At 48.5% G+C, this 27,522-nt stretch overlaps 1 protein-coding gene across 6 annotated transcripts; it reads left to right on the top strand.

Annotated features, from left to right (window-relative positions):
• Positions 1-252: 252 nt before the first annotated feature.
• Positions 253-26,527, top strand: ZNF384 (zinc finger protein 384). Of its 6 annotated transcripts, XM_081176467.1 has the most exons (11): positions 254-627; positions 4,092-4,162; positions 4,252-4,492; positions 6,031-6,361; positions 10,017-10,139; positions 19,563-19,787; positions 20,361-20,543; positions 21,343-21,421; positions 24,457-24,615; positions 24,824-24,973; positions 25,004-26,527. In XM_081176467.1, the coding sequence occupies exons 1-11, from the start codon at positions 330-332 to the stop codon at positions 25,214-25,216; spliced, it is 2,073 nt and encodes a 690-aa protein (XP_081032593.1). In that variant the 5' UTR covers positions 254-329; the 3' UTR covers positions 25,217-26,527. The 6 variants fall into 6 exon arrangements, with proteins under 6 accessions (XP_081032595.1, XP_081032593.1, XP_081032592.1 ...); XM_081176466.1 differs by having other exon boundaries at positions 255-627; positions 24,824-26,527; XM_081176470.1 differs by lacking the exon at positions 254-627 and adding an exon at positions 2,106-3,624 and having other exon boundaries at positions 24,824-26,527.
• The last annotated feature ends 995 nt before the right edge of the window (positions 26,528-27,522 follow it).

Here is a 27,522-nt window from a genome sequence, read left to right as displayed (position 1 = left end):
AAGCCAGGCCTCGAGCCCGTGGCTGAGGGAAGCCGCCCGGCCAGACCCGCTGCCGCCGTCGCGCCCGCCGCCCTCCGCTTTGGAACTCCGGCTTTCGGCCACCGTCCGCGTCACTTCCGGCGCGCGAGAGGGAGGGGCCCCTTCTGTCCAGCCGTAATCTCTCCGGGCGCCCCGGAAGTTTTAGCGTCCAGGCCCCGCCCCCTCGCCCCCGGAAGTGATTGGCGGCCCCCTTTTCCGGTGAGGAGGAGGAGGAGGCTGCCGTTGCCGCCACTTGGGCCAGAGCCGGGGCGCTGCCTCCGGGGGCCGGGCCGGGCGGGAGGAGCCGGGCGATGGGCAGCGGGCGGGAAAGCATGAGCGGCTTCCCTCGGCAAGGCGCCCTCTCGGGGCTGGGTCACCCGGAAACGGAAGACAAGGGCTGCCTGCTGTCCGCCTGGCTGTCCGCGGGAGCGTCGGTGGCGGCGGCGGCGGCGGGAGGAGGAGGCGGCGGCGGCGGCGGCATCGTCGGCGGAGGCTCCGGGGCTGCCCCACCTCAGCTCGCGGCCCGTGCGCCGCTGGACTCCGCGTCGGCCCGGCCGCTGTTCCCTGCCTCGGCCCGGGCAGGGCGGAGAGCGAGGGGCCGCGGGCGGGGTCAGTGCCAGCGAAGGGGGCTGCTGGGGGTGGGTGGGGGTCGGGGGTTGGCTGGCCGGGGGGCCACCACGGCTCCCCTACCCGCCGCCTTGCCGGTTCTCTGAGGCGGCGGGGCGGGTTGCTGAACGGCTGTGGGCTCGGGGACCGGGAGAAGGGAGCCGCTTCTGGCATCGCGGTTTGGAGGGCTTGAAAGGGGGGTGGAAGTTCAGTCAGGTTTGCGGAGGGTGAGGTGGTCGGTGCCCCTGTGGAACCTCCATGGTCAGAGGCAGCATCCTGCTGGACGCCAGAAGCTGAGGACAGACAGCATAGTGGGTAGGGGGTGTGTGCCTTCATGCAGTGGTGTTCTCTACAGTGGTACCTCGGGTTAAGTACTTAATTCGTTCTGGAGGTCCGTTCTTAACTTGAAACTGTTCTTAACCTGAAGCCCCACTTTAGCTAATGGGGGTCCTGCTGCCGCTGCGCCATCGGAACACGATTTCAGTTCTCATCCTGAAGCAAAGTTCTTAACCTGAAGCACTATTTCTGGGTCAGCGGAGTCTGTAACCTGTAGCGTATGTATCCTAAAGTGTATGTAACCAGAGGTACCACTGTATAGGCATTTGGCCCATAGCCTGATCTGATGGAGTTCTCCTTATGGGCTTAAATTGGTTCCTCCTTTCGTTTCCCCCCAGGGCCAAGGGCTGCATATGCTTCCCCACCAAATTATCCTCTTATTTCAGTGTACAGCTTTTAAGTGCATTGCACTTCTCCGGCGGGCCGCACTCCGAATGCTGATAAAAAATCTTCCTCACGCCAATTCTAAAATGTGACTTCTTGGAACTGCTGTGGTTTTGTGCAGGGAGGTCATTTGGGTTACCTGGAAGCAGGTGGCAAAACAGTTCCAGAAAGGAGAGGTCTTGTAGTAGGTGGATCTTGCCCACTGGATATGTTGCTGCTTTGTTTTTATATTTTCTTGTGTGTTCTGGGGTGGGGGTCCTAATGTTTTTATAGTTGACATTGGATAAACATAGTTTAGCATTTCAATATACGAGTTCTTGCTCCCCCACAATCTGAATTGTAAGTAGGGTGTTTGTATCTGCAACTTTCTGTTTCTTTTTTTCTTTGCTGGAGTCTGCCCTTAAAAGCACCTCATCTTGCTCTCTAGGCCTTTCAGGGGCACAGGTCTGAGATTGCAATCTGTATTGATGTATCAGATGTTAGTAGCTAGACCCTTGAAATATGGCACTTGAGTACGCTTATTTCTGTATAAGGTACTATCCCTTCTCTGTAGCTTGTTTAATTGTCCATAGTACCTTATGGTCCAGCCTGAGTCATTAGGGCATGTCATTTTAGGAGATGAAACTTAATTTTTGCAAATTTCTTTAGTGAGGAGTCTTAAAAATAAGTTTTTGGGTGCAAGGAATTTAAATCTATTATTTTTGTGATTGGACAACATTTAAATTACTTTTTGAAAAAGATTATCTTCTGAAAATGTCAAGTAATATAACTGCAAGTGCTTGACAATCATTTTTAATGATTTCTATACAATTTTGCACACATACTACTTTCCAAGCAAAACTAAAATATATTAATTTAACCAAAATATATTTTGAGTTCCCAAGTCCTTGCAGCTTTTTAGCACCCCTCAGTTTTTGAATTTGAATGTTGAAAAATTAAACACGCCCTCCTGAGGCATGCCCAATAAGTTTGGTTTGCTTTGAACAGTCAGTGATATCAAGAATAATGTTTCTTAATAGCTTTATTGCTCCATACTTAATCCTTAGTGGTAATCTTTGATGGAAACCCTTGGGAACTCTGTAATTATAAGCTGGAGGTGAATGAAATTTGAATATGTGACAGTATGTTAGTAATTAATGTGGTCTTTCTGCAGATTGTTCTTAAATTATCTGTTTTGTCAGTAAATACAAACTTTGGTTGGAAAGTTTGTTGTGCTTTAAAGTTGCACTGGTAACCCTTGATGGGTGTCTGGAGGTGAGAAAAAAGTTTATTTGGCTTATCTTTGACAACAGAAATAACTTTCCCATATAATCCCATTCTAAAGTTACTGCCAAGGATGTGTGCATAGGATTGCAACCGTTGTTCATTAGAGGTCATTGGGAGGCCCGTGTTGCATGTTTTGTATTAGAAAATATGTAGGCATTATCATATTAAGTAAACTTTCCATTGTGGAAGTTGTGCTGTGGTGTAAAGCTCACATTTTCTCCATGTTTATTTTGGAAAATTCTGTAAAAGTGTCTTTCCTTAGCTGTTGTTCCTACTTAAATTAAGGCTCAACTAACATGATTTCTTGGCAACACTCTACTGCCATGCATTTCAGATGTATAATCATGAATGATTGTGGGTGGCTCTGGACATGGCTTTAAGAAAAATAAAGCAACATTTTCCTGGCAGGTCTGTCATACAATGTAAAGGGTGTATGATGAGGTGGAACACCCAGGACATACCTAAGGATGTCAGTTGTGTTTTATAAAAAAAATCACCATTGCATGTTCTGTTTGGGATATTCTTTTAATACTCTAGCTCTTGCAGTGAGGCTTTTTCAAAGGCCTCCAGACTGAAGGAAAAATTAAGATTGGGTGGCACTAGTCAAGCATATCCTATTTTAGAGAGTTGTGTACTAGCAGCATGGGAGTGACTACAAACAGGGAGCCCGGACCCAGGACTTTGGCGTTCTGTTGACACATCTGGGAGAGGGGAAAGGTTTTTTTATGTCCTGCTGATCTCGGAGGATTCAGAGCTAAGAGACGTATCCTGTGGCTGAGCAAAGTCAGCAGAACATCTGGGCTGTGTGGCCCCACCTCATTGCATCCCAATGGGCTGAAGCGAATGAGACCTCTTTCGAACTTCCAGTATTCAGCAATCATTAATAGACTTCAGAATGATGAAATGCAGGCTTCTTTATCTGCTGCCTGTGTCCTCGGTTGTTAGGGATTGTCCTGCAGTTCTGTCATCCAAAGTTCCGCACCGAGGAAGGTGTTCGTTTTGTTTAAAATTTTGGTAAGATTGCAACCATGCGCCTTTGTGCAACATCTCCCTTTCTGTATTTTCTTTGTCATCTGGGCAAAGTTTCAGGAGAAAAGCGAGAGAAACATGAAGGTCCCGTCCCCTGCGCCTGCCATGTTGGTCTGAGTAGCACAAAATTCTCATCTTTCTATGAAGCCCATGGGTGGGATTCAACTAACAACTCCTATTAGCTTAAGAGAGCTTCATCCTCATCCTCCAAAATTGTCTCAGGCGGATGTTGGGAGAACCTCCAAAGCAGTGCACTGGAAGGAAGAGTGAAAATTTTGGATAATTTGGAACATCAGAGCATATTAGCAGCCCCCAAATTGCTTAGCCAGGTTATGGAGTGTCAGGAGTAGAGTTGGGGCTGTCTTGAAATAAGAAAGTCACTGTGTCTCAGTAGTAACGTAGAAAGGTTCCCCAGTTTAACATCAACCCTTCTCTGTTTTTATCTCCCCCAGCTAGAATGGAAGAATCTCACTTCAACTCCTCCCCATATTTTTGGCCAGCAGTGCCCACAGTCTCAGGACAGGTAAGGAGTAACCAAGCAGCAACATGCTTCATGCAGTGTTTACCCCGTAGCTATTCTAAACTCTTCCCCTTTCCTCCTTCCCGCTGTAGATTGACAACAGTATGTTCATTAACAAGATGAAGGAGCAGCTCTTGCCCTCAGAGAAGGGCTGCGGTCTGGCTCCTGCCCACTATCCCACCCTACTGACTGTACCCACCTCCGTGGCCCTTCCCACCAACATTTCTATGGATTCTGACACCAAGCCAGAACAGCTAACTCCACACAGTCAGGCTTCTGTGACGCAGAACATCACTGTGGTGCCTGTGCAGTCTGCTGGGCTCATGACAACAGGTGAGAGGACTGGGAGGGTGCCGTAGCAGTGGAGGGGTGCAGCTCAAAGAAATGGTGTTTGGGCCGTTCTTGGTCAAAGAGCAAGGCTAATCCTTGTCTCAGGTGGTAAAAAAAGAAGAGCATGCTGTCTGAAGGCACAGTATGGCCTGAATGCTTCTGTCCCATAACTATCTACTTGTTGCCTAGATGAATGTCTCGGTTTCGGTCCTGTACAGTCGTACCTCTGAAGTCGAATGGAATCTATTACAGAAGTCTTTTCAACTTCCTAAACATTCAAAAACCAAGGCGCGGCTTCCGATTGGCTGCAAGAAGCTCCTGCAGCCAATTGGAAGCCGCAGAAGCCAAACTGGATGTTCAGGTTCCAAAGAACGTTCTCAAACCGGAACACTCGCTTCCGGGTTTGTGGCATTTGGGAGCCAAAACATTCGACTCACAAGGCATTCGGGATCCAAGGTATGACTGTATTGTTTGTGTCTTTATTACACCCTTCCTCTGAGAAATACAAATGATCATACACAAAGAGGTCTACCAAAGTTGTATTCACCAGCTCCCATGCATCTTGTCTACTTGGCTGGGGATGGAAGGGGGAGTTTGCATCTCAATTCTGAAGGTCAGCCCAGCTGTTCTCAGGCAGCAATGTCAAGTTCTCCTTATACAGTTTTACTGCCCAGAAGCAGGAAAAGCCTAGAAAAGGAGGTCCTAGTTAGGCCATGGGTTGCCCAAGCTCTTTGGGTTCTTTTGGAATGCAGCTGTCAACAATCTACAGCCTTCCTCAGCTTTGGAGCTGGGCATGGTTGGGAGGTCACCAGCAAACGATCTCCACCCACCATTGCAGCTTCACAATTGAGAGTAGGGCTGGGCAGTAATCTAGTTTTCAACATTGTGATATATCACCAGCTAAACATCGCAAGATACTGATATATCAGTGTCTGAAATAAGAATGGAGCAATGTAGAGGCATTGGCTGGCTGCACGGTTTCCCCCACATTGTGCTTTTTGCATCACACACACACACACACACACACACACTGATTCACAATATATTGCCAGGTCCAAAATAATGAAATCAGTATCATGATATGGACTTGAAACCAGTTTTGGACGAGGTTTGGGGTAATATATCAATAGATCACTCAGCCCTAATCAAGATAAATGCTGGCCACTTGTCATGCTTGCCAAAAAAGAGTCCCACAGTCATTGTGGTGGTGAGATTTGTTGAAACCCAATATTCAGTGTTCTTCCTCTCCCCAGCCCCCTTTATCCTCGCAGCAACCCAAGTTCTAGTCCGACTCTTAATTACTGCAGCATATGGAATGCCTTATGTGACAAAACCGTTAAACGTGCAAGTCTTCCTTTCCTTTTTTTTATAAAATATTTATTGGATTTTCACAAATTATAAAAACACACACAATACAAACATACACACACAAAAACAAACATGTATAATTTCAAATCCTTTTTTTTCTTAAAACTTACCTTTCCTTGGACATCTTGAAAGATGGAGTTGGGATCTGACCCTTCCCTTTTTCCTCATTGCAGGTCCTGGCCTGGTGATCACTTCTCCCTCTGGGTCTCTGGTGACCACAGCCTCTTCCGTGCAAACCTTTCCCATCTCTGCACCAATGATTGTCTCAGCGCTTCCCCCTGGTTCCCAGGCAACTCTCCAAGTCGTACCTGACCTTTCCAAGAAGGGGGCCACAGCTCTTTCAGAGGGTGGGGCAGCCGGTGGAGCTGGAGGTATAACCCCCAAAGCTCCTCGTGGTCGAAAAAAGAAGCGGCTACAGGAGTCTGGCCTGCCAGAGATGAGTGACCCTTTTGTGTTATCAAATGAGGATGATGAAGACCAGCACAAAGATGGCAAGACATACAGGTGTGGTTATGGGACTCAAAGTTCCATATGGGCAGCTAGTGTGCGTTTGAATTTTAGACTTCATTGGTTCGGGTTTAATCATGATCTTGGCAGAAGGGAAATAAAAGAGTTGCGGTAGTGTTAGATGAGGGACACCAGAGAAATGCTTACCTGTCTGGTCTTGAGGAACACATGTTTGGCTTGTGAACCAAAAATCATAGCATGGCTCAAGGGCCACTCTGGAATTAGCAATAAGAAGAGCAACCAATCCTGGAATAATTGAATAAATGGTTAGTTACGGGGGGGAGGGGAGAGAATTAGTTACAGAAGCAGCATTCAGATAGGACCAGCAACTATTTGAGTCGATCTCTAGAGGATCAGGACATAAAGAATGAGACGAAGCAATGTGTTGGTGCCATGGTAATTGTGGAAAGGGGACAGTGATAGATGCCAGAAATACATTGCATCCCTTATAAGGCTTTTATAGGGGATGCCATGGGGTGGTGGCTGTTTTTTGCATCTGTCACTAAAAGGTAGATATGCTTCAGGAGAGAAAGAAGAATTGGAAAGGGAAAAGAACCTAAGGCACAGGTGTTGCCTATTCCAAGATGGTGGGAGATGCTAAGAATCAGGAGGTTATCCTCTGGTCTAAGGCTTCTTGGGCTTTCCTTTGCTGCAAGTTTGTGATAGGAGAACTGGGGTAAAACAAAGCTTTTGTAGATCGCTTTAACATCCCCTTAACTGGAGAAAGAACATGAGGCTATGCATTCCATTAGAAACCAAAACACAACAAAAGTTACAAAACAGAGATGTAGGAGGAAAAACTGGAAGGAGGAGTGGAGAAAGAGAATTGGGGTCTGGGGAGGCAAAGCTACCAATATCTGGACTGACCTCAATCGGATGAGCTAAAACAGGACTTTAAACCCCACTTTACTTCTCATAGATTTCATACTTCAATGAGGGGTTTGCCCAGATCAGTGGGGGTGGAGGGTACCTAGAGAGCTAGTAATATCTTAGGTTTTTCTGCCACAGATGCTGAGTGCAAAGGTTTGTTTAGTGCAAAACGAGTTTTGTCTATACATCATGAGTAGAGGTTCCTAGCTTTGATGGGTGCTAATGCATGCTAACGTGTTGACTGGTGGTTGTAGTGTCTGACATACAGAGTTTTTCTTTGCCAGAACTCTAAGCAGGCTTGTTAGTGATTACACCCTAGGTTGGTTGATTGTGTTAGGGACCAGACCAGGAGGAAAGTATCTGCAGATTTTGGAGTTCTCGTACCTCTTTGCAAAACTGGTAAAAGAGTCTCTTGGAAGTGAATGTGCTAAAGAAGGAAATCATGGGGCTGCTTCCTTATTGTCTTGGGTGCCTTAGCTTAAGCTTAACATCTCAGCCTAAATGGAGATTTGAAGTCAAATGTGACCATGGAAAAAGATTGGGAAGTTGATTTCCTTGATAACAATGGTTGTGTCCTTCTAATGCTTGATTGGTCTGTTTGTTGCCAGTGAAGGTGCCCAGACAGAAACAAGTTGCCCTCAGTTCCCAGGATTATATTCCATTGTTAAAATAAAGTATTGGACTCTTGAGAGGCTAGTGCAAATTGCCTGGGGCTATAATTTTATGCTGAGAGCATCTTTAATTCCATCTGCTGCAAGTCTTGTGTAAATATGAGATACTGAATAGTCATACTTTCTTTGTCTTAGGGTGGATTCTGAATATTTGATACTTGTAGTTTCAGTATATTGGCATAGCTGAACTATTGCTCTGACTGTTCTGTAATTCTGAGGAATTTGTCTCTCAAATAGCAATTCCAGTTGTCTCTTGTGCCGAGCTCTTGTAACATGTGGTGTGGCTGAACAGGTTGTGCTTGTGCGGGGGTGTTTGCTGTCTGTACTACAGGGTTCTCTTCCATGTAAGTAAGATGGTCTTGCATACTATATTTATTTTTACTAAGTAGTATTAAATAGTTTGCTGGAATCCAGGATCATTATGGTGCATTGGTGCAAGCCAGATCATTTTGTCTTGAACTTGTGCTGAGGAGTGTTCTTAGTTCTGTTTTTCCGTGCCCTGTTAGTTTTGCAACTGAATTCAAAGCAGGATTTGTGCTGCTGGCACTCTAGCCTTTTACTTCCATTGTTGACTTCTGTAGCTGGTGAGGGCTGGTGTCCTAGTTTGCTTATTAGCGTCTCTCAAGTGTTTCCAAATGATAATGGCTTGGCTTGTCTTCTGTGGCCATAATCCAGCAAAACTATACGACTACATTGGGGCAAGGCGGCAACTTGTAGTTTCTTAATGTGCTTATAGTAGTTTATTAGGAATGTTGAAGAAGCAAATTGCTTTTCAGAATAAAATGGATTGTTTCTTCAGTATTTGTCATTTCTACCAAAGAAACTTCTTACTTCTAATAATAATAATAATAATAATAATAATTTATTATTTGTACCCTGCCCATCTGGCTGGGTTTCCCCAGCCATTCTGGGCGGCTTCCAACAAAGATGAAAAATACACTCCTTGCTCCAGTGCAGTACAAAATATGGAGCCTCTGACATTGACCAGATGATCAGGTGTGATTGCACAGCACATTCTCATTGACAACGTTCCGGCTACTCAAGGAGCAAAGGCATTAGAACGTTTTCAGCCCAACTTTGGTTAAAAAGGGGGAATGTTGCCAATTCTGCTGGGTTAAAAACTTGAAAGCCCTTGAGGGACAGGCTGAAGAATGGTGAAAGGGGTCAAGGGAGAGGAAGCCCAGAAGCAAAGTGGCTGATGGAAGAGTGCAGAGTTGGTGATGGATTGAGAAATCAGAGGCTGAGGGAAGAGCAGGTAAGGGAGGAATGGCCTAGTGAGCAAAGAAGTCTTGGAGTTGCGGGAAGAAAGGGCTACTGAAAAAGAGAGATATCTCAGAATCAAGGGAGAGTATGTGGCATAGGGAAGGAAGGCGGGAGTGGTTAGAGCAGTGTTTCCCAAACTTGGGTCTCCAGCTGTTTTTGGACTACAATTCCCACCATCCTTTACCACTGGTCTTGCTAGCTAGGGATGATGGGAGTTGTAGTCCAAAAACAGCTGGAGACCCAAGTTTGGGAAAAACTTGTGTTAGAGCAAACAGAACAAAGAAGCAAGCGGGCTAGAAAGTTGCAACTTAAGGAAGCAATTATTATTGGTTGGGTATAATAAAATGGGGCAGCAGGGAAGAACCAAGGACAAAGTAAGATGTAGGGGATAAGGAAGCAGATGCGCAATTGAGCTTTCAGAGCCTGGGGCAATGGGATTGCTAGACCCTGATAGGCCTGCCTGCACCTTTTAAGAATCGCATAGGAGGTGAGTTCTGTCATCTGTGACTTACTATCACTGCAGCATTTCACATGACCCTACTAAGGGGACAAGGACAGACTAGAAGTAGTGGTGGCAGATTGGAGCTGCTGTCCTATAGAAGGGAAGCTTAAAAGGGTTGGCATTGCTGTAGCAGGATAACTGCTGCCTACGCAGATTCGTTGGATCTTTTCTCTTAATCTGTACCAATTGGACCCAATCTCTGGCAGCAAGTACTTCAGCCCAATTTATAAGCTAATATTCTGTGTTGGGTGTGAGATCTCCACCACCAATTGTAACTGATTTTTCTCCCAACTATATCCCCCTCCACTAAACTTTGATTATGAAAATCTTCCTCTCTGTTGACCAGGATCCCTGGGGAGCCTAGAACTTCATGGTTTGCAGGATGTGCTGGCTGCGTTAATACTTGGTATAGTTGTCAGAGCTTGGACTTCCCAGCTTCTGGTTTCGTTCATGGAAAAGATCACTTCAAGTTAGTACTGATATTCAAAAATGTGGTTGTTTCTGAGTGTTTATTCAAGCAAAAATAGGCGCTGATGTTTTGGGATTGTCAGATCTTGAGAAGGTGCTGCAGAATACAATTATAGTAGCAATAGCCTTTGGGTGGGGGGAGACTTTCAGTTACCTACAGCAGTTTGGCAGCGAAATGCGATGCCCAGTGTTCTTTGTGTGCCTAAAGGGCAACAGCGTGAAGCTATTTAATTCAGTAAACAGTAGAACTTTTAACAAGATCTCACGTTCAGAAGTGTTTCCACCCAGGCTGATAGTGCATTCATAGAAGGGTCCCTTGAAAAAATTCCAGTAGACCTAGCCTCTTACTGGCCACTTCCTCTTTGATCCCATTCAAGGGGGCTTTGGATGTTGGGACATCTTGCCCACTTGACCATGACACAGAGCCTTGGCTTTAGTCTCTGGTGTATCAGTGACCAGTTCTGAGACCTCGTCATTGCTGGGCAGGCGTGTACAGTTGAGGTTGCAATGGCCTAGGCAAAGTCCCAACTGGACCTGATAACTTTTGTGGTCCTTTGAGGTCTGAGGATGGGGAGAAGACAAAAGGCTTGGGATTAAGTCACTGTGTAGCCGAAGAATACTTTGCAGCCAGGGAGCCCTTTCATTTACAGATCCAGCAGCTCATCACATGGTGAAACAGCAAGAGTTCTACTTGTAGAAGCTCCAGATACCCTCTGTGCCATGTAACTACCACCCATCGCATCCTCTAGGCCAGTGTTTCCCCACCTTTTTTGGGCAATGGCACACCTGTTTAATCAAAAAAATCTCGCGGCACACCACCATTACTGCCCCGTGACGTCAGCGCGCAGCGTCACGCCGGGAGGGACGCACGAAAGTGAAAGTTTTCACTTTTTTTCCCTCCCCCTTGCCGGGGAACCTCCAAGCTTTGGGGGTGGGGGTGGGGAGGCAGCAGAGCGAGGGACTGAGGGACGGCGGCAGCGGCTGTTGTGGTGGTGGCGGCGATAGCGGGCGGAGGAGGGGGCGGCGGCGGGAGTTGCTGCTGCTGTTGTTGCTGCTGCTGCCCGGACATGCCGGCCTCCTCCTCCTCCGCTGTCTCGCGCTCCTCCATTTGCACGCGCTGCCCCACCGCTCGGCACCACCACCGCGGAGCCGCCCCCGGCTCGACGCGGATCCTCACCGCCGCCGCCTCTCACCGCCCGACTCGCCCGCCTCTCTCCCACGGCACACCAGCCGATGTCTCACGGCACACTAGTGTGCCGCGGAACACCGGTTGGGAAACACTGCTCTAGGCTACCGTATTTTTTGCACCATAACGCTCACTTTTTTCCTCCTAAAAAGTAAGGGGAAATGTCTGTGCGTGTTATGGAGGGAATGCTTACGGGTGGCATGTCTACGGATTTTCCTCCTCTAAAAACTACGTGCGTGTTATGGTCGGGTGCGTGTTATAGAGCGAAAAATACGGTAGGTTTGGTTTTTCTCATTTATACAGTCCTTACGATGAGGCGGGGCGGAATAGTTTTGTTGCCAGACATACACAGCTATTTTCCCAGAGCCCTCTTGTCATTGCCTCCTCCTAATGGGACATGGTTACATTATATTCAACCATACCCAACTTTGGGCCAAAGCTGTGGGTATCAAGTGTAGGCAGATGCCCCCCTCTGTTGGAAATGAGTCCAGTTGTGAGCGTGTCAAAGTCTGTCCTGTTGAAACACTTTTAAGAAATATGGTTCTGAGCACCCACAGTTACAATGGGAGCAGACTGCTGCTGCTGCTGCAGCTAAGGCTTATAATGAATGTTAAGTTGTGAAGCAGGTTGTTGTAGCAGCATACAGAGGAAGGGGTTGAGCAGGCAGAGCCTCAAAATGGCGCCAAGAAATCGTTCTCTATCCAATAATCATTTCTGTAAAACACTGCAGAGCTAGGCAAGAACTATATTTGATAAAGATTGATTTCTTGGCACCACTGTGAGGCTGTGTCTTATCTTTTGCAGTTTCGGTACAGCCTTTTTTATTACCCTTTTTCGCCGTAGAGCATCATGGGGCCATATGGTATTGCATTGCTGTTGGGTCTTTCCCAGTTCTTGTGCATCTCCAGCTTGAGCGCTGCCTTCACATAGTGAAGTGTGGATGCCTGTCTGAGAGGAGAAGGTGCATGCATGATGGCGGTGCTGAAGTGAACATAAGAGCTCTTCTGGATCAGACCAAAGTCCTGTCTAGTCCAGCATCTTGTGGGAAGTCTAGCAGTGAGGCATCGGTGCTATATCCCTCTCATGCTGCCTCTGTATACATTTTGTATAGATTCGCACAAATGCATTACTAGGGCTGCCATTACCGGGATTTAAAAGGCGGAATTGACTTCAGGGTTGGGGGGGGGGTTCTCCGAAAGGCAGCACTTTGTCCTGGATCTTAGGCAAGTCAATCGAAAAATCACAACCCTAGCCTTACAATATTGGCAATTTTATTTTTGATTCCTTTCCTAATGATCCCTGACATGGAATGTCATTTTCAACACTGTTGTACCCTCAGTTGTCTTTTTCATTGATTTATCCAACCCAATCCTAAATCGCTTTCCTAGGCAATCACCCCACCTGCTAACATGGACTGAACATTTCTCATTTCTCTCAACCTCTTTATTTTTATTACCCTGAACAATTTAGTGTTCTCAGCAAATTTGACTACATCACTGCTTGCCTCTAGCTTCAGATGAATGAGCTTAAAACCACAGGCCCCGGTGCAGGTCCTTCGGGGACCCCACTGATTAAATTTCTCTGTTGTGAGAACAGTCTACTTATTCCACTCTCTGCTTCCTGTTCTTTATCCTATGGCGGCTAAGTTTCCTCCGGAGTCTTTGGTGAGGAATTTCTAAGAGGGCATAATCCAGTGTGAGTTACTCCGTTGATTTGACATTGACTCCCTTCTCCTCTTCACATGGCCGTGTCCCCAAGCTGTTTGAGAGTTCACCAGCTGGAAGGAAGGAATAATGTTAAGGGCACCTAATACTCCTTTCATTGGTGCCTCAGGGCCTGCTTCCAGTCATCAGTGCATGCTTGTGTGTGATATCTGTGGGTTCCAATGCTACTAACTGCAGGAGATTTAGGCTTCCGTTACCATTTTGATAGGGACACGGGTGACGCTGTGGGTTAAACCACAGAGCCTAGCACTTGCCGATCAGAAGGTTGGCGGTTCGAATCCCCGCAACAGGGTGAGCTCCCGTTGCTCGGTCTCTGCTCCTGCCAACCTAGCAGTTCAAAAGCACATCAAAGTGCAAGTAGATAAATAGGTACCGCTCTGGTGGGAAGGTAAACGGCGTTTCCGTGCGCTGCTCTGGTTCACCAGAAGCGGCTTAGTGATGCTGGCCACATGACCCGGAAGCTGTACTCCCTTGGCCAATAAAACGAGATGAGCACCACAACCCCAGAGTCGGCCACGACTGGACCTAACGGTCAGGGGTCCCTTGACCTTTTTACCATTTTGATACTTCTTTTATAGTGCACTCACCCAACTCTTCTCAGCATTTGTTGAAGGGGTGTTGTGTGTCTGGGCTTCCTGAGCCTTTCCCCACTCCACCCAGTATGGTTCCCCAACTTAAGGCACTTGTCCTTGAACCCTGTTGCAGCTTGATTCCTGGTGCTAGTGGACATGTGCCCGGCAGTGTTCAAAATTCGCCAGGCACATTTTGCACCTAGCTATCAGCCATAGGGACGCGGGTGGCGCTGTGGGTAAAACCTCAGCGCCTAGGACTTGCCGATCGCATGGTCAGTGGTTCGAATCCCCGCGGCGGGGTGCGCTCCCGTCATTAGGTCCCAGCGCCTGCCAACCTAGCAGTTCGAAAGCACCCCCGGGTGCAAGTAGATAAATAGGGACCGCTTACTAGTGGGAAGGTAAACGGCATTCCGTGTGCTGCGCTGGCTCGCCAGATGCAGCTTGTCACGCTGGCCACGTGACCCGGAAGTGTCTGCGGACAGCGCTGGCTCCCGGCCTCTAGAGTGAGATGAGCTCACAACCCTAGAGTCTGTCAAGACTGGCCCGTTAGGGCAGGGGTACCTTTACCTTTACTATCAGCCGCTTGCGACCAAGTGAGGATGCCCGGGTGCCAGGAGGGTGCCTGACATCTCCACCATCTGGAGGTGCATGCCTGGAGATCCTTGGATCTTGCCTGTTTTTGCACAGTGGCAACACATCCTTTGGGATTCTATTAGCGGTGTTTTATCTGCACAGTCGGAACAAATTTCAGGAACCAAAGCATATTGAAAAATGTGACCTTTGCCGTCTGGCCCCCAAATGGCAACTAGACATTCCGTTTTGGCGACTGTAACCCTGGTTTAAGGAGCCATTGGGCGCTGAGTTTCTAATACTGGTGCCTGGATATATGACACCACTGGTTTGAAGGTGGTACTGCCAGACAACCAAATGGTTTTAGCTTTGTTTGCCAGATCAGCTTGTTTAGGCATGCATGTGAATGAGAGAATATATTCAGAGTACAACCCCCAGCTTCTGCATTTACAGGGGGGAAACAAACAAGAAACCCGCAGCACTTGGGAATTGATGGTGTGGTGTAATGTTTGATTTTGGCAACTATTTGCATTCTGTGGTTGGCTTAGAAAGATGGATTCAGTCAAGAGCAAAGAAGAGCTCAGTGATTAAAACGAGTTGCCGATTCCCAAGTATGCGCTGAGCGTTGAGTTTGATGTAGGGCTGGTTTGGCACGAGTTTTGAGTCAGTAAATCCCCAGGTCGGATTTCAGTAAGCTCAATTTTCTAGCCTCTTCTCTGAAATACGGAGGACATGGAACCATTGTAAGGATGATCTATGCGGCTGCTTTGAGCATTAGATTTTGAAAAGGATGCCACCTTTTCACAGTGCAGCACTAATGTTCCTTCTTCGACTTGTATGGGTTAATAACTACTATGACAGCTGTGGGCTTTCTCTCAGTCCCAGCATAGAGATCCATAAATCCTGAAACTGGTCCTAGCTGAGTATTGCTTATTCTGGCATTGACTCGCCAAGGTCTCAAGCTGTGTTCTTCCTCAGCCTTGCTGCGGGTTGAACCATATGCATGTAAGACATGTATTCCCTCACTGAGCTAGGGAGGGACTCTCCCAGAAGGAGGTGTTCCTGTGAGCTTTTCAGCCCAAGTGAAGCACCGTATTTTTCGCCCTATAGCAGGGGTCTGCAACCTTTAAGACAAAAAGAGCCACTTGGACCCGTTTCCGAAGGGAAAAAAACCTGGGAGCCGCAAAACCATTGCGACATTTAAAACAAATATATCTCCGGAGCCGCGATCTGACAGCGGGCGGGAAGGTGACGTCGGGACAGTGCGTGACTAACGCACGCACCGCCCCATGCGACGTCACAGCCAGTACAGCGCCCGCCACAGTGGGGAGTGTCGGGGCGCACAATGCGCCTCCTCCCCTCGCTAGTATCCGCCCCGGAGCCACGGCAAAGGTGTAAAAGAGCCGCATGCGGCTCCGGAGCCGCGGGTTGCAGACCCCTGCCCTATAGGATGCACCAGCCCATAGGACGCACCTAGGTTTTTTTGGGAGGGGGGAATAAAGGGGAAAAATTATTTTTCCCCCCCCCGCGCACGCTCTGGGCAGCTTCAGTGCGCCCCTCGCTCGGGGCAGCAGTCTGCTATCTGCAGCCTAGGGAGCCCTGTGGGAACTCCCACGGGCTCCCCAGGCTTGCGGATAGCTTCCTGAAGCCTGGAGAGCGAGACGGGTCGGTGCGCACGGACCCCTCTCGCTCTCCAAGCTTCAGCGAAAGCCTGCATTCGCCCCATAGGACGCACACAGATTTCCCCTTCATTTTTGGAGGGGAAAAAGTGCGTCCTATAGGGCGAAAAATACGGTATATCCAGGCTTACATTTTTTGATATTGTTCATATGCTAGAGGGGAGAACCAGTTAAGTGTAGGTACGTTTTTCTGAAAGTCAGAGAGCTGGAGAACCGTCTCCGTGGTCCCTGGATGAGCTACAAAGGAGTGTGTGTTGGTTTTGACTTCATGCTCATGGCTTGCCTTACTCCTTACTCTCAAAAGCACTTCCCTGTGGCTGACCCAGGTCATTTCTGCATGTTGAATTGTTTGCAGGCGGCTTTGCAGAAGATTTGGGTGAGTTCGCAAGCAGAGGTCCTTGCGCTGAGAAATAGGAAAGCACAACATGTAGAAATATCTACGTTGGGGTCATTGTTCCCTGTTTAAGATCAGAAGTGCCCCACTTTGTTCTTAAAAACAAAATGTGTACGTGTAATAGCGCATTCTTTTTCATCTGCGGGGTTAGAAATGTCCTGCTTTCCTATGGTAATTTTCTATCACCGTTTTATAAGTGGAAAACTTTGCCATGATATTCCCTCTACTGATCTTCATTCTTCTAGCAGTGTGTGGTCGGGATCTCGCACAGCGATCCTGCCTGCTTTAAGAGGCCGAGATGGCTATGGCAGCCTTTTAGAATGCAGTTTTGAGAACCTCACAGAGCTTTCTGAATACTGAGGAAGGAAAATTGGGGAGCTTTTAAGACCAGCTTTTTATGTAATGGCTAACAAAAATTGGGAAGGAAAGTTGAGACTGAAAACCCTCTTCTTTCTCTCAAAGCAGCTACTTCTGTCCTTCCCTTGTTCTCCTCAGAGGAATGCTCGTGCAAACTTTCCTAGAGGCCACCTCCATTTCAGCTGGGTTGCTGAAGACTGTTATGCTGGGGAAAATGAGTTAACAGCTTAGCTATGACAAGAATTTTCTATCTATAGGAAATCCAGTTGTGAGATCTTGACACTCAAACCTGCAGAGAGTGGCATTTCATGTGAGGCTCCCATTTTTAAAAGGTTTTGCATAATCAAAACCATCTGTTGGATTTTACTAGACACCAGACATTTTTGTTTGTTTGTTTTTTTAAAAAAGAAGTTAATCCTAGAAATTCAAACCAAAGCCTTGTGTTATGGGCGGCTATTTTGGGAGGGGGTGTTGGAGCTCTAGCCAGTCTGGGAAAGCCCTGCTTTAATTGCATGGAAAAGGGAGCCTGCCAGTTCATACATGAACTATTTAAAAATCTATCCGAAAAGGCAAGCAATAGATACTGTTGGCAGAGCGAAATACAGAAAGTGTTGCTTCTTTACTGCCATGTGCTCATGGCCATGCGGTACCATTCTGCTTTCACAAACGGTCTGAAAAAGTACTCTATTATTGTCATCTATTATTGTCATTTATTATTATTTATTAAATTTGTATACCGCCCTATACCCACAGGTCTCAGGACAGTTCACAGGATAAAACCACAATATAAAATCGCAAAATACATAATAAAAAACAAAAGCAACCCTACCGCCCCCCCCCCAACATATTTTAAAAGGGCATTGGATGGTAATCAGCCCAAGGCCTGGTTAAAAAGGAACGTTTTTGCCTGGTGCCTAAAGGGTTAGGGCCAGCGAACGTCCCTGGGGAGAGCATTTCGCAGACAGGGAGCCACTGCAGAGAAGGCCCTGTTCTTCTGTTGCCACCCTCTGGACCTCTCGTGGAGGAGCCATGCATAGAAGGGCCTGAGAAGATGATCTCGGGGTCCGGGCAGGTTCATATGAAAACCTGTATATGAACTCTGTGTTGTTATAAAATTGTCTCTGCCATATGAGAAGACAGTTAGGGATTTAAAATGGGAGTTGTTGTTTTGGTTTCTTGCTGTGTCCTTTTATCATGTATTTCATAAAATAAACAAGTTTTTAATACATAAAAACATATTTTAATATATTTATTGAAATAAAACGTTTAATTAAATAAATAAAACGTAGAATGAGACAATGAAAGGGCAGCCTGTATATCATGAAGCAACAGTTCCCTTCCCACCAGTCAAAGCAGAATGAGAAGGAACGTCTGAGTTATGGTCACATGACTTTCCTGAACATGTGATCTTCCTTGTGAATAATGTGCTCCTACCTATAAAGCATATCTGAGCCCTTGCATGGTGAAGGTGGGGCTATGAATCAGGAAATCCTTAGCTTGAATCTTGTCTCTGCCTTCGCTCAACTCATTAGGTAGCCGTAGTCCAGGCATAGGCAAACTTCGGCCCTCCAGATGTTTTGGCCCAGAACTTCCATGATCCCTAGCTAACAGGACCAGTGGTCAGAGATGATGGGAATTGTAGTCCAAAACATCTGGAGGGCCGAAGTCTGCCTATGCCTGCCATAGTCACTCCCGTTGGCAATATGGGGCTGATACTGACCAACTTTACCCTGTCGTATCTTACAAAAAACCTGCAATGTGTGAAGTTCTTTTAGAATATGTGCATTATCTAAATGTTAGGTTGTTATTGATGATGATGGCATTTAAAAAAGATATGTTCTGTTGTTAATGAAATGTAAGTAAGCAACATTTACCATCCAGTAGTAGGGCATATCCCAGGTACTAAGACGATTTGCAGAGGTTTCCCAATCAATCAGCTGTAGAAAAGGAGCAATTTGTGTGCCATCCTTTTCATAAGTGAACTGCAGCCCCTCTAGTCCTGGGATTGTGGCTATTTCCTCATGAAAAGAGGAAATAATTATAATTTTTAATGCTTACCTAGGCTTGGGAATAGGTTAGAGATTAGCTCTTTGGTTTGGGAAAGGCAAGTGACTGTTCTAACACTATTATGTCGTGGATTCAGATTGAGTTGTTGATTAAAATCAGCACTCAGTTCTACAGAGCAGAAAGCAATTGCTTGTATCATGGCATCTCAGTTTGCATCCATTGTGGGTATCTGTGTCGTGGTTTCCTTAGCTCCACATCCTAGGGCACTGGGGAGGGGAGGGGGGAGCCATGAGCCCAAGGCCAAATGCAGCCTTCATGTCCTCTGTCCACCGCTTGGACCTCTGCCCAGGCCATGCCCACTCTCTGACACTTCTCAGTGACCTTGCTCTGAGCTAATGTCAAAGCATTTGACTTTTCTGAGTAGTTTGCACAGAGTTTAATGTGCAGAGTTGATTACCCGAGGTAGATTCACCCCAGTCGTTGCATGTGCGAAACGAGGTCCACTCATGCAATGGGACTTCCGGCCTCTCTTCCCCGTGTGCCCCCTAAATCTGCTCTGAAAGGCTGGGGGTGGGGGCTCCCAGAACAAGTTTGGGGGGGGCACACTTGGGGAGGAGAGAGTGGAAAAGTCTCGTTGTGTGAGCGGACCTTTCTCATGTAGTGCTATGTTGAATTCCACCCATTGGATGCTTCCTTGGTTTGGGCTGGGGGCCCCAACCAGAACGTCCCCCATGATGGAATATTCCCACCCCTGCCCCAGTTGAAGTGTAGCTTATTGTAGATCCGCTTCACCAAAACTGAATTAGGAAAAAACAGAATTTGGGGGTGGAGGAGGTAGCCCTTGGGGGTAGCAGCAGCCTTCTAGCGAGCAGAGGATAGGTATTCTCGGTCCCGGGTGTGTGACCCTGTCTCTTTCGCCCTCGTCCTGGTCTCAGGTGCCGGATGTGTTCCCTGACCTTCTACTCCAAGTCGGAGATGCAGATCCACTCCAAAACCCACACCGAGGCAAAGCCCCACAAGTGCCCTCACTGCTCCAAGAGCTTCGCCAACAGCTCCTACCTGGCCCAGCACATACGCATCCACTCGGGCGCCAAGCCCTACACCTGCAACTACTGCCAGAAGGCCTTCCGCCAGCTCTCCCACCTACAGCAGCACACACGGTAAGGGCCGCGAGGGCGGGGGAGCCTTCCGCGCTGCATGTGCTGCCGGCATCTTCGCATGAGGCAGGTGCCCGTTTGGGGGAGACTGCTCAGGGCAGCGTTGACATTGACTGCCAGTGGTTCCCCCGTTAGTGCACTGAGCGAAAGGTCCTCCTCCGTGTGTGCTCTCTAGCCCTCTTCTAAAGAGCCGCCTGGGGCGAGTGGAGGGGGGCTGTATAGCCGTCCAAGACAGGCATTCCTCTGTGATCCGTGGGAGACTGAAAGCTGTAGGTCAGGACTGGCAGCCTCCCCAAACGGCACTTCCTGAGCAGCCGCCCCTACCCCCCAAGCCCACCCCAGCCCCGGGGCTTCCCAAGCGCCCACATCTGCCAGCCCGGTTCTCCTCTCTCTGACCTCCTGGTGCAGCTAGCGCTCTCGGTCTTTCGTTCTTTCTTTGCTGGGGGCAAGAGCGCTCCTTGGTTTCCCCTCCCCTGTCGCCAGGCAGCATGGCGCCGTCCCTCATGTTGTCCTTGCTAGCCAGCTGGCGGTCATATCCCAACTGCTGCCCCTGCTCCTCCTCCTCCTCTTCGGCAGGATCCACTCCAAGCTCCACACGGCGATTGTCAAGCCCCACAAGTGCCCTCACTGCTCCAAGAGCTTCGCCAACACCTCCTACCTGGCCCAGCACCTCCGCATCCACTCTGGGGTCAAACCCTACACGTGCCGTTACTGCCAGAAGGCGTTCCGCCAGCTCTCCCACCTACAGCAGCACACACGGTAAGGGCCAAGGAGGCTGGGGGCCCAGCCTGGCCCCCCGTGCCGTCAGCATGCACCTTTTTGGAGCACGCACGCCAAGCATGCAGAGTGGGGGGACGCGGGGGCGGGGGGCGGACCGGCCCCGTCAATTGCAAGGGAGCGGCCCACCAGAGAGGATGGAGTGAGGGCTGCAGAAAAGGCAACTGACCATGCCAGGGCAGGGGCGGGCAGGGGCCTGCCCTGGGGAAGTCTCCCTTGCCCCCCACACTTTTCCCCCAGGGGGTCACAGAGAGAGAGAGCGGGAGGCAGACACGGGTCATTAGGGGCCCCGACCTATGGGAAGGGGGAGGGAGGACAGGAATGGGAGCAAGGGTGTGAGGAAGCTTCCATTGGATAAGAAAGGGGAGCCACTTCCTTTAGCAATTTTGGCCTGGCATTGGGGGTGGTTCTTTCGGAAGGCCGATGAATGGATCTGTGGGCCTGTCCTTGGGTGCTGTGGAGGGCAGAAGGAGATTGCCCACAGGCCTCTCTGCCTGAGCAGAGACCTTGCTCTCCAGTCCCTTGCCTTTTGCCCAGGAGCTGCTTGTCCCTCTTCTTTTGTTCTTGCACGATCTTGCATGCTTCCCCCGCCCTTAGCTAGCTCAAGTCGAAGGAGGAAGGGTTTGCAACACGGGGTTCACACAAGAGAAGTGAACGAATAAGCCTGGTGGAGGGGAGTTCACCTCTTGCTTAGCTCATCTGTAGGGCTTGCTGGGAGCAGGGCTCTGTTTCAGTGTTTCTCCTGCTCATCTTCCCTTTGCGCTTTTCCTTTCTGCGGCAGGATTCATACTGGAGACCGGCCCTACAAATGTGCTCACCCTGGGTGCGAAAAGGCTTTCACGCAGCTCTCCAACCTGCAGGTAAGGTGGTGAAATTGCTTCATATTCCCTTTTGAAGTATGGCACTATATGGTCCTTCATCTCTCCAAACCAGAGCAGAAAGGAGTTGTGGCTGGAGAGTGTTAGAAAAGAAGGCATCTCTATATCTGTTCATTCGAGTGCAGGATCCGTGGGTGTGACCAGGGTTGTGTTGGGAGCCTAGAATGAGCAGGAAGTTGTTTACTGTAAGGGGGGTGGGCATTCATCAGAATTTAAAAGAACTGTCAAAATATTGAAATCCCTGGAGTTATTTTTGGAGGGGGTGGGCTGGGGATAAGACAGCTCCCATTGATCTCAGCGGGTCTTAAGTTCAATCAGTTTAGTCTGCTTTTATGGATAGCTCAGTTGCTTAGAGCGTGGTGCTGATAATGGCAAGGTTGCTGGTTCAGTCCCCATATGGGATAGATGCCCTGCAGGGGATTGGACCAGAGGTTCCTTGGCGTCCTTTCCGACTCTACAATTCTATGATTCTCTGATCCCAATATTAGTAGTTTTAGTACCGATATTGCATAAAATTAATGAAGTGTTCACTAGACATTGTGCAATAAATGGAACAGACCAGTTTTATCCTACTGCAGGCTTGCAATTCTGAATCAAAATAAGCAGCCTGAAGAAGTGTGTGTGTGTGTGTGTGTGTGTGTGTGTGTGTGTGTGAGGGAGAGAGAGAGAGAGAGATGGAAGTCTAAATATCTGTTAAAGGACAAGGCAAGGATGTTCATATGTGGCTTTTTTCAATTACTGTGGTGCAGTCTGATTTGGTTGCTTAAGTAATCGTGGGAAGATCAGTGGTTGTTGCCTGTCAGAGTAGGTAGATAGCTACATCTATAAAAATTAAGATGTTCCTATCAGTATGAATAGTGACAAATCTGAATGCTGAATTCAGAACAGCTGCCATTGCTTCCTGTGAACCGTGTGTGTGTGTGTGTGTGTGTGTGTGTGTGTGTGTGTGGAATATGCTTGTTAACTTGACTACATATGAATTTTAATGGCTTGGGGGGACGGGGAAGCATGCATTGCAGAATACAAATTCTAAAAATTTAAGGCTTTGCTTGAGAATTTTGGAAAGGATAGCTTAGGGTGTGCTTGCGTCCTTTTTATGCTGAACAAACCTGAAATGTGGTATGAGTTTGGAGCAGAGAAACAAAGAAGGATGGGATAAGGGAGAAGGAACATTGGGAGGGATGGGGAAAGAGATGGGTAGATGGAGAACCTTGTGAAGTGCCCAGGTTTGAACTCTGGACACTGCAATTTAAACAAGGTTTAATTAACCTGTCTTCATAGGGGAAGGGCCTGGAGCCCAGGAAACAAAACTGGATGCTAAATCCCAACACACTGGCCGCTTTCTTGGTTACTGCATATTTAACCTGATAAGTTAAATATTTCTCAAAGTCGTTTTCAGAATATTTTAAACGAGGGCTGGTGGTTCAGTTAGCAGCCTCTTAATGAAATACCATATATAACTAATCCCAACTTTGCCAATGCTAGCTCTCCTCTCTTTGCCGTCTGGTGCATTTAGGTCCACTTTACCCCCTTGCAATGCCCCACACCTTTTGTGGAACAGATTCTACACCGCTTGCCCATGATGGCAGCAGGGAGAAGAGGAGGAAGGACAAGTCAACTCGCACAACTTTAAATATTGCTCAAAGTCTGCTAAGCGACAGCTGATCTCTCCTAAGTGGAAGTGTGGGGCAAAGTAAGGAGATGAGGATCAGCAAGACTCTGAAGCCACTATTACTTACCTTGGCCTCTGAGAAATGGAATAGAGACGGTAGGGAAAGGGTGAATGGGTCTTTTAACATGGCACCACAATAAGAAGCTAGGTTTTATCAATACAGCTTCTGCCATGTGTGCATATGTGGATAGAGAGAGCCAGTGTGGCGTAGTGGTTAGAGTTGCAGACTAGGACCATGAAGACCTGGGTTCAAGTCCCTGCTCAGCCTGCCAAAGAGATCATTTATGATCTTTGTCCAGTCACTTATTCTCACTTCTTCTGTCTCACAGCCCTGAGCTTCAAGGGCTTGATAAATGAAAGTAATGGTGGGTGGTTTGGGGGTACCATGTTTGCAGCCTTGACCTCGGAGGAGGGTGGAATATAAATGAAGCAAATAGCATGCTTATGTCTTAAGTATAAATGAAACCTGCTTTGGTTTCATATCACTTTGGGTTCCTTAAGTGCAAAGGCAATTAACCGAGAGGCCAGTTCGCATATGTATGGCTGTCCAAAGCAAGCATAAATCTCTGGCTGTAGAGTATGCTGCAGGTTCAGTATGTCAGGTCAAGAGCAAGCTTGAAGTCTCAGATGCCTAGAGATTTGAAGGACCTCTATGGAATCAAGACTTGGAGCGCTTGTTCCTGAGCTTGGAATTCTGGGGTGACTACCAGCTAACTTGGCCTTTCTCAACCTTGGGCCCTCAGATGTTGTTGGACTACAATACCCATCATTCCTTGCTGCTAGGACCAGGGGTTAGGGATGATGGGAGTTGTAGTCCTACATCCTATATGAAGAATCATGTTCCTCCCTACAGAGAAGGAACTTAGCACGGTAAGCACCAACGTTTGCATCTGGGGACATGGGTGTAGCCGGGGGGGGGAGCAGAGGGGCAGCTGCCCCCCTCCAGTCAAGTGAAATAATGACAACACTTAGCTAACTGACCGGTCGTGTTGGTTCTGCCCCCCCCCCCAAGTCCTCCCCCCCCAAAGAAATCTTGGCTACGCTGATGTCTGGGGACCCTTAAATAATCCAATAGCAGAATGGGCAGGGGGTCCATGTTCTGCAGTTACCCCTGCGGCATCATCTCTGAACCTGCTCAAGAAGATTCCCCCGACCCTCCAGACCAGATTTTGGGGTTGCACAGGGAGAGAGGGGGTGATCAAAAATGGCCTCCTCTTCTTGTTCCACTTACAGATTCCTTCCAGACTGTTATTACTGGGCTCCACCCTCGTTTCTGACTCATCAGTAGTGGGGCTGAAGTCTAACTTTAATCCACTCCCCTTCTCTCTCCTCTCACGCTCTGCAGTCCCACAGACGGCAGCACAACAAAGACAAACCATTCAAGTGCCACAACTGCCACCGTGCGTACACGGACGGCACCTCTCTCGAGGTCCACCTGGCCACCCACACGGTCAAGCATGCCAAGATCTACAACTGCTCCATGTGCAATCGGGCTTACACCTCAGTAAGTACCATCCTGTGTTGGCTGGGGTGTGTGTGTGTGTGTGTGTGTGTGTGTGTGTGTGTGTGTGTGTGGAAACCAGGTGGCAACTGATAGGTCTTGGCAGTTCTTTGAAAAGAGATTCCCCATGGCTTCTCTGTTAGTATGAAGGAGATAATTGTCCTGCCTGTCTTCTGTCTGGTTTTTATTTCCCATCTCTCTTCTGTTACAGGAGACATACCTGATGAAGCATATGCGGAAACACAATATCCCTGATGCCCAGCAACAGGTGGCTGTGGTCCAAGCCCAGGTGCAAGCCCAAGTTCAAGCCCAGGTCCAAGCCCAAGTTCAAGCCCAGGTGCAAGCCCAAGTTCAAGCCCAAGTTCAAGCCCAAGCTCAGGCTCAAGCCCAGGCTCAGGCATCGCAACAGCAGCAGCAGCAGCAGCAGCACTTCCAGTCACAAGGTGGCGGGGCAGCCGGGGGCCCGTCTGGAGACAACCCTCCCAACCCGCCGCCCCAGTGCTCCTTTGACCTTTCCCCTTACAAGACTTCGGAACATCACAAAGACATCTGTCTCACGGTTAGCACCAGCGCCATCCAGGTGGAACATCTTTCCAGCTCCTAGAGACCTTGCTCGAGGGGAACGGGGGAAAAACTCCTTGCTCGTAATCTGTGCCTGAGGGCATTTCTGGTGTGGCGGCCTCCCCTCGTGCAGCAGCCTCTGGCCTCCTCTTCTACAGCTTCCCTTTGGGTGGGCGGGGGGAACGGGAAACGGGGGCTGTGTCCCCGTAGCGGCTGCCCCTTGGCTCAACCATTCGTGCTTTGAGGCGCAACCACGGCACGTCCTAGACGGGAGGGGAAAGAGCCCGCTACCTGTGAGAGGGGGTCCTCGGCTTCAGGAAGCATCTTTGGTTTGTCCAGGGAAAGCCCCCGTTTCTGTCACTTTACGAGGCGAAAGGAGAACGCCCTTTGGTTGCCTAAGTGAGGTGAAGCTGTTTGAAGGAAGGGGCTGCAGCAGCGGTTGGCCGATGGCGGATGAACGAGGGCAAGGGAGCCTCTGGAAGCTTTCCCTTGGGTGGGGAGCGGAGAGCGCTTGCTCTTTTCGTCTCCCCTCCTTACAAAGGGGAAGAAGAATGGCTGCTCCAGTTCTAGGTACCAAATGTGCCCACCTTGCAGACGTGTAGGCAAAAAGGGGGTGTTGCAGAGGGTTTGACCTCTACTGGCCGAATCACGCCGTAGGTGGCTGGCGTTGAGCTTGCAAGCCTTGCTTTCCAACCAGATGCAGAAGTAATGGGGGGGGGGGGAGTCTCAGCCCCCGTTGCAACAATAAGCCTGCTGCAGCTAATAAGATGAAAGTCTGAACCAAAACAAAATAAACAGCTGGTGGTGACAGTGCCAAAATGAAGCCCGGTCCCTTCCCTCCGAGAGGAGGGGAGGTTGGGGGCTGGGGAGGCCGTCCTTCTTGACTTCTTCCCCCCCAGGATCACGGGCCGCACCCCCAAAAGGGAGGCCTTTCTGAGGGGCCAAGGGGAAGAGGAACTGCTGAGCTGCTCCTTGCTGCAACATCATCCAAATGCTTCCTTTGCTCTCTCGATCGCCAAGAAAAAACCAGGAGGTGGTGGCTCCAGTGGCAGCAGCACACAGACAGCAAAGCAGCGACTGAATCTTGCAGAGGGTGGACAGTGGAGAAGAGGGGAGACGATGGAAACAGCCGCTCACACAGAGAGAGAGACCAATGAAAAAAGGGGGGAACCCCAAGCATAGACTCAAACTCCCATTGAATTTAAATATATCTATATATATATAAATATATATATACAGATAGATAGATATATCTATTCACACCCCAGCCCCATTTGGCCTGCTCTGTCCTTGCTGTAACTGTTTCTATCTGTGTTTATAAAACGCATTATCCTTGCGCACTTTTATTTTTCAATCCTTGATTTATGCCCTTTCTTGCTCTCACCATCTTCCAAGTTACTTCCCCCGTTTTCTCTTCTTCTGCTTTCCCCATCTTCCAAGTTATTTCCCCCATTTCCTTTTCTTCTGCCCCCGCCCCCATCTCTCTCTCTCTAATCTTGTGGTTTCCTATGCCATCATTTCAATTTTCCTAGTTATCACTTGAATCACAGAAGAAGGGAAGGAAGTGGGGGGGGGGAGCTGATTGGAATTTGAGCAACAACAAGGAAAAGATCCCTTACGGGCATGTGAATACCGCAAGGGGAGATTGGGGAGGGGGGGTTGTAAGGACTGTGCTTTTTTATATAAAAAAATAATACTGGTGCATAAAATAGAAATTGGTTCAGATGCTTTTCTATGTGAATGAAGAGGTACTGGGAATCGTTGGCAGTAGCTGCATGCCCAAGGCCAAGAGTATGGGGATTGCATGTTCTCCTCTCATCCATGAGAGATCCGGCCAAGCAGGAACATTGCAAGCCACCTTCTATGCAAACTGCTCTTGCTTCCCTGAGTGCAGAAAGCAGCTTCTGCTTGAACACAAATCCATAAGTGACCTGATAATTCTTGGGATGGACTGGGACTGAAAAATAACCTTCCCCTCCCCACCCACCTCCAATGGGCCCCACGAAGCCCCACTGAGACTAAAAGGTGCATTGACAAAACTGAGGTTGGGCTCCAGGGACTGTGGTGAATTTGAAAGTGTGTGTGTGTTGTCTCTGTTGTCAGACGTGGTTGCGAATATCCTAACAAAAGTGTCATGCGCGTACACTGTGTGTGTGTGTGCGTGCGCGCGCGCGCACATGCCTGGCTGAATCCTACACTTCCTTCTCCTTGGAGTGTGAATTACCTGGGCCTGATAATATATGTCTTGGTTGATCATGGTAGCTAACATTGTTGGAGTTGCAGGAATGGTGTGTCCTCTTTTATTTCCATGTACCAACTTCCACATGCCAGCCATACCCTTGAGTTAGT

The sequence above is a fragment of the Podarcis bocagei genome (genome assembly GCF_964188305.1).
Source record: "Podarcis bocagei genome assembly, chromosome: 17".
NCBI classification, from domain to species: Eukaryota; Metazoa; Chordata; class Lepidosauria; order Squamata; family Lacertidae; genus Podarcis; species Podarcis bocagei.
Note: the sequence above shows the minus strand (reverse complement) of the source record. Positions and strands in the feature narration are given on the sequence as shown.

Excerpts from the sequence above, each read along its gene's own strand:
- ZNF384 (XM_081176466.1), top strand. The coding sequence starts at position 330 with ATGGGCAGCGGGCGGGAAAGCATGAGCGGCTTCCCTCGGCAAGGCGCC. Across the intron at positions 4,163-4,251 it reads TGCCCACAGTCTCAGGACAG|ATTGACAACAGTATGTTCAT; the intron begins GTAAGGAGTAAC and ends TTCCCGCTGTAG. Across the intron at positions 4,493-6,030 it reads TGCTGGGCTCATGACAACAG|GTCCTGGCCTGGTGATCACT; the intron begins GTGAGAGGACTG and ends TCCTCATTGCAG.